At 35.9% G+C, this 10,474-nt stretch overlaps 2 protein-coding genes across 2 annotated transcripts; both read right to left on the bottom strand.

The window, feature by feature from the left end:
- Window positions 1–1,052: 1,052 nt before the first annotated feature.
- On the bottom strand, window positions 1,053–4,799 carry LOC121982825 (nucleolar protein 12-like). The gene is made up of 7 exons (XM_042535876.1): window positions 4,632–4,799; window positions 4,063–4,566; window positions 3,928–3,986; window positions 3,247–3,316; window positions 2,998–3,120; window positions 2,745–2,873; window positions 1,053–1,622 (listed from the first exon to the last, which is right to left on the bottom strand). Exons 1-7 carry the CDS (start codon window positions 4,797–4,799, stop codon window positions 1,170–1,172), a joined length of 1,506 nt encoding a protein of 501 aa, XP_042391810.1. The 3' UTR covers window positions 1,053–1,169.
- Window positions 4,800–7,852: 3,053 nt separating this feature from the next.
- On the bottom strand, window positions 7,853–9,039 carry LOC121982824 (polyubiquitin 11-like). The gene is made up of 2 exons (XM_042535875.1): window positions 8,946–9,039; window positions 7,853–8,595 (listed from the first exon to the last, which is right to left on the bottom strand). The coding sequence occupies exons 1-2, from the start codon at window positions 9,037–9,039 to the stop codon at window positions 7,853–7,855; spliced, it is 837 nt and encodes a 278-aa protein (XP_042391809.1).
- Between the last annotated feature and the right edge of the window lie 1,435 nt (window positions 9,040–10,474).

Below are 10,474 nucleotides of genomic sequence, written 5' to 3'. Positions count from 1 at the left end.
TAAATTGAAATCAAGATCAAGAAGCTTCGTGGATCTGTAGATTCATCAAATAAACAGTGTGTGTGGGTATATGGGTTCGCTTAGAACATGCAACGGTCAGATATTTCAGCGGTTAATTAGACATTTAAAGTTTGAATCTCAATTATGACGCATGCAATAAGATATTTCCCTAAGTGATGATAAATTTAAGAATGCTGACCGCTCCGGATGGACAACTATGAGCATTTTCTGATTTACTTTGATGATAAGTAGAAATTTCATAGGATAGAGCCGATCACCTTCATAAAAAATTGGTTATAAAAACTAGATTATATAAAAAAAAAACACTCCAATGTTTAATTAGGTATCTAAGTTTGGTGTACTCAATATATTTTCTTATCTAAGGTTGACATACTATAGGATATTGAGACATTTTCTTATCTAAGGTTGACATACTATAGGATATTTTTTTCTAATGAGATGATAAATTTAAAAACCTTGGCCACTCTGATTGTCCAATCATAAGTATTTCCTGATTTACTTTAATGATCATGATCAATCAAAAATTTCTATAAAACCAAATCACTCACCTTCAAGAATAGTATATTGCAAGAGCAGGATTATAAAAAAAACACTTAATAGATCAATATTGTAGGTTTATTATTCCCATACTAAATTCAAATTATTTTTTATTTTTAAGATCGAATCAAATGAAATTGTTTCAAGTCATTTGTTGGTAAAGAAGAGTTATCAGTGCCAAAACACGAGTGGAATGGACTCGATTCAAACTATTAAACTTTTAGCAAAATTCCCTTGACATGTCAATTACTCACTGCCCATTCTCCTCGGATTGAAATCTCAACTTCTGGAGAAAACAGAACTGCAGATTTCCAAACACACTCTAAATAAAAGTTAAAATTAATCAGGCAAAACAAGTTGAAATTGAATACAAAGAACTAATTCACACTATTTGATCATCACCAAAAACTCCAACAAATGAAAAGAATATAAAAAATTATAACAACAATAATTATACCCAATAAGTTCCCAGATAACTACTTCGCACTTAGATGGAATTTGGTAGGCTGTTCTTTTGAATATAAGCATAGGTTCACAATGTAACCTACAACTTCCACCCGAGTGGTTAATTCTCTTCCTCAGTTTTGAGACAGTTACAACTATAGCATGAATTAATGTTTTCTTCCTTTCGTTTTCATGCGATTATTTGCTGACCTCCCACTGGCCATTTGCCCTTGTTTCTTTTGGAGTTGCTTTGCCTTTCTAGCAGCAACCGCAGGCCGCTTAGCTTCATGAGTCATCTTGTCTGGCTCTCCATCCCTTTTAATCTTCCGACCACCTTGACTGCTAGGTCTGATCTGAAATTTTGACTTCTTGGGCACACCAAACTTGCTAGATCTCATGCCCTGGTACGAAACATTAGTTGCCTTCGCCTTAGGTTTGGTATTTTCACCTGATGTCCCACTGTTATTCAGACGATTCTTGAGTTGTGGAATATTATTTTTCGTTCTTGATGCTACAACAACAGTTGGTGTTTTAGCATCCATGGCTTTTGCATGGCAAACTCTAAGAACACGATTCCTGATCTTCCAATCCTTTTTCCAAACAGCAGAATTGGCAGCAGCCTGCATGTACAATATGGATTCCAATTAAACCCATTTTTGCTAGCAACTAATGGTCAGGGTATCAATGAGATCTCTCATGATATCAGGGTAATGGGGAAGAGGGGCCTAAAGCAAATAGAGTGACCAACTAAACAATCTAAACAGCCCAACAGGCAGATCAAACGTGTTTTGGATATCAACATGAAGCTCCCAAAAGAAACTTTAATATCACACAATTTCATAGCTGTCCAAATAATCATGTCTTTGACAAGTTTCCTAAAATAACAAGGTTAAACAACATTAACTGGAGTCTGAAGAAACAGTGTCATGAGGCAGTTAAATAATCTGGCAAACAAAACTTGGCCTTCATAATATTCTTGAACAAACTTCATTCATCTATGAAATAGTTTTCATGTGTGCCTTTAGCTTATAAATTCCTAAATGACTGGAACGAATCATTATAGGGATGCAAGATTTAAACTCTATCTTTTCAAACTAGAAAACATTGCTCCCCCTTCTTGTATTTTACAATCAGGCAAAAACTGGTATTATGTTTAGTTGAGTTCTAGTGCAAAAGTTCAGAAGCAAGACGAAATATAGTACATTGAAATTCACAAAAGAGAGAGAATGATGGAGGTCAGCAATCTGACATATAAGGCAACTGAAGGTAACAAAACTTTCTTGGTTTTAACTCTGTGTCATAAAATTAAAAGGAAAATAATACATAGAATTATTCTAAAATGTACCAACCAACCTGGTTTACAAATTTATTCCAACTACCAACAAATTCCTAAGATTTTAGGTGGAATAGGAACCATAATCCCTTCCACATCTCGAGGTATGGCAGATTGAGAAGCTCGTCGAGAAAAAATTGGAGCAAACTTTTGTTATATATATGGTGAGCCTCCTACTCCAGTATATCCTAATTTTATCTCTAACTTCCTATTTTTATATAGAAGAAAAGTGGACTATATAACTTTCCCTTTATTAGTTGATACTTCAAGGAGAAAAGTTGTTTCATGAAGGTTTAATTACTGTATTTCTCCCCAACATAACAAGTTTGTGCAGAGAGTAGATACAATAATATAAGCATAAGATCAGGGAGACAAATATACTATTAAGATATAGTCTAGTCAATCATACCAGTGTTTTAAACAGGATATATGCAATTCCCTTTCCCAAGCTTGTATGAGGATCCCTAACAACCCGTATAGCTTCCACATTAGATGCTGATACATCTGTTCCACAAAACAATTGGTAAAGTTCTTCATCCTGCAAGCAAAGCACAACAAGTAATTATAGAAATCCCAAACAAGTTAAAGGAAATAACTCCCATCCTTGATACAAGACATAAAATCTATATATATGACAAACCATCAAATGTATAGGGTGGTACCTTCACATCAAAGGGAACATTTCCTACAAAAACAGTCTTCTTTCTCTCATAGAGGGGAGCCTCTCCTATCTGCTGCTTACTTGGTGGAGATGCTATATCAACACGAATATGATTTCCTCCAAACTAAAGTTAAGCACAAGTATCTTAAATTAAAAGGAAGAATATGATCCAAGAAATTATACCAAACATCAAATGGGAAAGGAAATAACTAACTAAAGCTTATGAGCATCTTTGTCAACAAACACTCACCAATGTCATATTCAGAGATAATGCAGCCTTAGCAGATTGCTCATTTGTAAACACAATGTATGCATTTACACTGCCACGTAAAAGGACACAATGATAGATCAAAAGTCAAAAACAGAAAATTATATGAGTATGCTGGTAAATGCATAAATAAAGCTGCAGAAGAGCACTTGTAGCAGGAACTATTGGAAAAAGTAATGGCAGCACTAATGCCAAGCATACTGCAATCTCACAATTCAAATTGTATTGGTTGTTTGAATCCCAGTAGAAAATTCTTGAAAGAGAAATGGTACAACAAACTTAGCACTAATAAGTTCCTATTAAAGATTCTTGTTACCTGAGAAATGGAAGAGTAAACACATCAAACAATAACTATTTATTGTTCATTAGACTATGGTGTAATGAACACAGTAAATGTAAACTAACGTAGTAGATTATTTTCCATTAGAACTATGGTGTAGTGAACACATTAAACGTTTGATAAAAATCCTATACCCGTGCATTATTTCCAAAGATATGTATTTTAGATTTACTGAACCTTCCAATATTAACCATACTGTATGAGCAAGTGGCATAACAACACTAAACTAGTCATCTAGTTGCTAATTCAAGGAAATAAAAGTGAAACATAAAGTTATTGTAGGATTTCCTATCAGTAGTTAAATGTACGAATAATTCACTGACCGATCAACAGCATCATTAACTTTTCCCTTCAGTATCGCCACTTTTCTGGGAACCTTAGTCTAAATCAGAAAAACAGAACAACAATGAGGTTCAGTAGAAGTGAATATCCACGATTCCAAAGTTTCGAACACTCACATCAACAATCGGCACGGATCTAATTCTGACAGACTCAATCTGCCCAAACTTTATAAATTCATGGGACAAAGCCTTTCTGGTGGTCTTCAATGGCAAATTGCCCACGAAAATCGTCCTCGCAATCTTGCTCTCATCATCAAACGATTTCTCGGGGACAATCTGTTGCGATGAGTCCGAATCCTCCGCTTCCCTCTTTTTCTCAACCACAGCGGCCCTTTCACCGCCCTCGGGAGCATTCTCTTCTACACCGTACTTTCTCTTCTCGTACGCCTCCTCAATCTCAGCCTTCTTTCTCTTCTTTCTCTTCTCTTCTTTCTCGTCACCAACTCGCTCCCTTTTCTCGGGAACCGAAGCGAAGGTCGAGTCGAGGACAGGAGTTACTTTCAACTTATCACGCTTTCTCTTCCTCGCGTCTGCGACATCAACTCCAGCGCGATCTTCTCGGTCCAAGGACTGCTCAGCGAGCAATAGCTCCGGCGCCGGCGAGGCGACGGGTAACTCCTCCTGGGGCGTGCGGCGGAATGGGTTATCGGCGGAGAAAAGAGACTTGATCACGTCGGATCCATTACCTGAATCCTTCTTATTCTTCTTCCCCATACGAGGGTTTGATGGAGTCGGCGGCGGAGGTTCGATGGAGGCGGCGGCGGCGGCGGCGGCGGCGGCGGCGGCGGCGTCGCAGATGCGTCAAGGGAGAGTGAACTAATGGGCTTAATGTTCCTCGTAGCTATATGTAGCATTTAGGGTTTCGATGGGCTAGTAATGGGCTTCATAAATAAGGTCATAATCGGCTTTAAACAGCAATATTAAGAAAATTTCAGTATTATTGTCTAACTTTTTATAATTCTAAAAGTGCCTATCTCCTAGTTTATTTTTTAATTTATTCTTTCATAATAGTACGAAGATAATCATATTGGGATGTTAGATGACGAATTTCATCTTTTATAAAAATAAAAGTATGTATCACATTCCCTTTATATTTTTCCTTATCTTGACACTCAAATTTTAACTTTATCCATTTAAAAATTTATAACTCTCAATTTATATTGTCAAATTATAAATCTAAATTCACAATTCTTTTGAATTCAAATAGATTTAAACAACTCTAAATTCTTTCAAATCAAAATTAATATGCTGTGCAAACTTTTTTTAATGTATATATACTCTCAGTGTTGCTTGTAATAAATTATTCGTACAAAACGAAATAAACTTAAAGTGCTTGGAGAAGAGAAATTCGCTGATTGAGAATATCATCGTTGTGTCCCGACGATGATCGCCATGAAGAAAAAGCTACTGTCCCGGAGAAGATCACCAAATAGGAACCTTCACATCTTTCCACAAATCAAAATTTACTCGTCGGACGTTCTTCTCTTTGATTACCTTCGAATTTACATCCCTCTACTCTGACTACAAGATGATTATGTCAATAACTTGCATTTACCCTAGATTAGTTTATTTACATCAATATAAACATCTCTAGTCCCTCATAATGACTATTATATCAAAAGCATGCTATATATCTTCAATCATATAATTATTCATAATTATATTTTATGTACTGAACAAAAATTTAACTGATACAAGTGAATAATTGCCAAAGATGTAAATCAATCTTAATATTCCTTTTTAGCTAGAATCTATTTATTATAATCAGTCTTTTTCTTAGTTATGCTCCATAGACCAAATCACCCACAACTAATTGAACACATGCTAAAGTAGTAGACACTGATCAGAACTTCAAATAGACATCTAAATAGTCACTTAGGGTAAGATTGAGATTAACTTATAATCTTAAGGGTCACACATGGTAGAGAAGCAGAGATCCATTCTCCTACTACCCTTTTTATCGCCACAACACATATGATATAAATCATATACTACAAGAAAAAAGCCTAACAACAACGATTTTTCACCGTTGTCATAGGTCCTTTCGGATTGTTGTTAAATGTCGTGTTGTTAAAGAGGATGCCCAAAGACAACAGTTTTTAACCGTTGTTTTTGAAGACAAAGACAACAGTTTTACAACAGTAAAAAATCGTTATCTTTTTATTCAACGACAACAGTTGTTCATCGTTGTCTTTGAGCGTATTCCTTTAATAATATGCTCTTCAACAATAGTTTTGAACTGTCTACGACAACGGTTAAAAACCGTTATCTTTTTAGCCAATGACAACGGTTAAAAATCGTTGTCTTTTTAGCCATCAATGTTATTTAACATCAGTTTGACAATGATTTTTCACCGTTGTCTTTTAACGTCACTGACAACAGTTTCACATATTTAAACTGATGTCTTTGGGTACAATATACAACATTTTGACAATAAATAAAAAACTGAATCTTTTCCATCATTTTATAACCATTATTTTATTTAAATAATATATCTACAAAATATCATTGATAAAAAACCTACAATCCAAACATCATCATCCAGTGCAAATTTCATTAAAGTACCAAACATCATCATCCAAACATCATTAAAGTACCAAACATCAACATCCAAACATCACAAAAGTTTACAAAACTAAATAGTACCCATAACAATATATCACACATATATATGAAGTCCAAAATATCTTGTTTTGTTGGATCAAATCTTCTCTACCTGTGCATCTTCTAAACACCCTGTGCATCTTCTAAACACCATATCGAGAACTGCAACCTTTTCTGCTTTCTTCTCCCTCCTAGCTTTTCTTTTCTTCTCCTTTCTAGGTATGGTCATTATCTTTTCCCTGAGGTAAATAACATATGATTGCAAATTAAGTCATTTCCCAGGACTAAATGGCATAAAGATGATGATGACAAAGACGCGGTACACAATTGAATATGATAACAATACTTCTTTCTAGGCACAAACTAAAATTACTGCATACCTCAATTTCAGTTCAAGTTATCTACAAAATATCATTGATCAAGAACCTACAATCCAAACATCATTAAAGTACCAAACATCAACATCCAAACATCGAAGTTTACAAAACTAAATAGTACCCATAACAATATATCACACATATATATGCCAAAGTATCTTGTTTTGTTGGATCAAATCTTCTTTACTTGTGCATCTTCTAAACACCCTTTTACTTCCTGTGAAAATAAAAATCATATGATTTTAATCCAATTCAACAACAACAAGTCTAGCTAGTCTCCAGTAATATAGAGCTTTAGAGTTTGCAAAGTATATAACAAAAACTGGTTAACAAGGTTTGTTATTTTTTTCATTGTGATATACTCTAAATTAAACTTCTCATACAATATTTTCATAAGCAACCAACAATATGATAACACTATTAAAACAAAGCATTGAAAGAAATTAAGGAACTAAAAATCAGTTAACAAATGTGTATCTTGAAACTTTGTGAGCATGGAATCTCTTGATGCATTCACTTTTGTTGCAAAGTTAGTTTTGTAACCAAAGGCTGTTTAAGCTTGAACGAAAATAGATGGTTGGTTTATGCACTCATTTTCAATGAAGTGCTTTTACTATTCCTTCAAATAACAAGTCAAAGTTCTCTAAATATTTACTTTACACAAATGAAAACAAGAATATATTTATTTCTTCGTTCAGGGGATAAACTCCAAACAAAGTAGAGGCTACATAGAAAAAAGACTACGGGGAAATGTAATCAATCCTTTTCCTATTTCTTCAAACTCAACAACTAAAAGATAACAAATCTTTTTAAAAAAAATTAAAAAAACAACTAAAAGATAACTTATAGATATTTCATTCACCAAAGTTAAAAATATGTGCCAAAACTCAATTGATTTGAGAAGGAAAAGGAATGGGAGTTGTGACTCACTTGTAAAGTGCAAAAAGGAGGGTAGACTCCTTCTGGATGTTGTAATCAGCCAAGGTGCAACCGTCCTCGAGCTGTTTGCCGGCAAAGATCAACCTTTGCTGATCCGGAGGGATGCCTTCCTTGTCCTGGATCTTGGCCTTTACATTGTCAATAATGTCGGAGCTCTCCACCTCGAGGGTGATTGTCTTACCGGTCAAGGTTTTGACGAAGATCTGCATGCCACCACGAAGACGTAGGACAAGGTGAAGGGTAGATTCCTTCTGGATATTGTAATCAGCCAAGGTGCGGTCGTCCTCCAGTTGCTTGCTGGCAAAGATCATCCTTTGCTGGTCCGGAGGGATGCCTTCCTTGTCCTGAATCTTGGCTTTGACGTTGTCTATGGTATCCGAGGATTCAACCTCGAGGGTGATTGTCTTGCCAGTTAGGGTTTTGACAAAAATTTGCATGCCACCCCGAAGCCGGAGCACGAGGTGGAGGGTCGACTCCTTTTGGATGTTGTAGTCTGCGAGGGTGCGTCCGTCCTCAAGTTGCTTACCGGCAAAGATCAACCTTTGCTGGTCGGGAGGGATTCCCTCCTTGTCCTGGATCTTGGCCTTTACGTTATCGATCGTGTCCGAAGACTCCACCTCGAGGGTGATGGTCTTGCCAGTGAGAGTTTTAACAAAGATCTGCATCTGATTGGGGCAACAAAGAATAATCAACAGGGATCTAAACGAATTGAAAACTCCTAAATCCAAGCCTAAATCGAAGAACAAAACAAAACAATTTATCGAAAAAGAGAACTCGAATTATTACAACCAGAAAGATCCTACAAACTACAGATCAATAGCATATCGAAGATATAAATAAACAATCTTCAGAAAAAAAAAATTCCAACTATAGCAAATCAGGAAAATCATAAAATCTCCAGATCAATATCCAACTCCTCCCCAAAATGTGATTCAAAATCGAATCGATGAATCCGTAAAAAGAAGGAAAGCAAAAAAAAACATATTGAGAATAAAATCTAAAAATTTAACTCGATCGACAAAAGATATAAAAAAAAGAGAAGAATTAACCTACAAAAGGTAAACAGGAGCAAAAGCATACCTTGATGGAAGAGGGAAGACTGAAAAGGCTCCAGAACGATTAGTACAAGGCTCATCGAGGCATAAACGGAATTTATAGCAGTGGTGAGGCTCATCGAGGCATAATGGGAGTTGTGACTCAATTGATATTTCGTAAGGTGAAGGATCTTGTCGGAGAACCCCTCCGACAAGGTGGATGCTTGTTGTTGCTGTCGTCGCTCTCTATTGCCGCCAAGAGATGTTTGCTGCTGCCGTCACCGATTGGAATCCAGAAGAGGAAGATTGGGCAGTGGATGGCCGGCCGGCCGGCGGTGTGTGGGCAGAGGTTGCCGTCGGCCGTTGGTGAAGGAGAAGAAGTGGAAGGGCGGTGGCATCGCGAGCCCTAGCTCGAGGAGAAGCCGCGCGAGATCAGAATCAGGGGTTCTGGTACTGTGCCGTGCGAAGAAATAAAGGAAAGGGAATGGTTTTCTCCTCCTTTAATCTGGGCCGTCCGATTTGATGAAGATGGATCCATTTGATCTAGCTGATGAAGAGATGAGTGGTGTGGATCTAGTTGCCTTCTTGCTTCGATCCAATGGTCCATGTAGCTTCAAATCTGGATGGAGTGTTGGATGGCTTAGATCTAAATGAAGGAGGAAGATTTCTCTTGATCTGGATCAACGACTCATATTAATTCTGCTTGATCTCCATTATTTGGCCTCCAAATAAAATCAAATTTGGAGGAGGAGCGTCTTTCGCGGAGGAGTTGCGAAGGAGGAGTCAGATAGGTTTTTGTTCGTTTGAAGAGTCACAGAGAAGTGAGTTTTAGGTTTTTTTTCATGAAGTTAAAAAAACTGTTGTGTTTTTAGGATTCACAACAACATTCAATAGACAACAGTTTAATAAAACTGTTGTATATTATCACATAAGCAACACTAAAAGACAATAGTTTTTTAAAACCGTTGTCTTTGACACACATTAGACAACAGTGTTTTGAAAAACTGTTGTTATTTAAAAAACATTATGGTGAACAACAACAGTTTCCAATAAAACTGTTGTTAAATGGAAAAAAGACAATAATTTCTTGAAAAACTGTTGTCTATTAGGTGTGGTTAAATCCAGAAATTCTTGTAGTGATATATACTACGATGTTATTCTCTTTACTAAAAAGAGAGTATATTTTTCATAAAAATCTAACATTGTACAGATTTTGATCTACACATACCTAATATCTAATCATGAAGTCAACATATGAATTCCAATATAGCTTAAGCAGTTTCAGTAAATAGTGGATTCATTTACTTTAATCATTACACAAATGATCTCATTTTGACACAATTATCAATACGACTTTAACTTATGAGTATGTCTCTATTTATAACTACATAAGTTGTCCCATAAGTAACGGTCTTACCTCTATTTATACTTAGAGATGATTGTCCATGTGAGTGGATCAATCTCAATCTGCCAACATGCTTATCTAGATTTTTTTTCAAATATAACAAAAACATATACATTGCATAGATCATGACATTTTCATTTATCTCAATATCTTTACAATAAGTTACATTC

Source organism: Zingiber officinale, chromosome 5A (genome assembly GCF_018446385.1).
Source record: "Zingiber officinale cultivar Zhangliang chromosome 5A, Zo_v1.1, whole genome shotgun sequence".
Lineage (NCBI taxonomy): Eukaryota > Viridiplantae > Streptophyta > Magnoliopsida > Zingiberales > Zingiberaceae > Zingiber > Zingiber officinale.
Note: the sequence above shows the minus strand (reverse complement) of the source record. Positions and strands in the feature narration are given on the sequence as shown.

Coding starts and splice junctions, on each gene's coding strand:
- LOC121982824 (XM_042535875.1), bottom strand. CDS start 9,039: ATGAGCCTCACCACTGCTATAAATTCCGTTTATGCCTCGATGAGCCTT. Junction 8,596..8,945: donor GTCTTCCCTCTTCCATCAAG/GTATGCTTTTGC, acceptor TCTTCGATTTAG/GCTTGGATTTAGGAGTTTTC.
- LOC121982825 (XM_042535876.1), bottom strand. CDS start 4,799: ATGCTACATATAGCTACGAGGAACATTAAGCCCATTAGTTCACTCTCC. Junction 4,567..4,631: donor GAAGAATAAGAAGGATTCAG/GTAATGGATCCG, acceptor CGCACGCCCCAG/GAGGAGTTACCCGTCGCCTC. Junction 1,623..2,744: donor ATATCCTGTTTAAAACACTG/GTATGATTGACT, acceptor TTGTACATGCAG/GCTGCTGCCAATTCTGCTGT.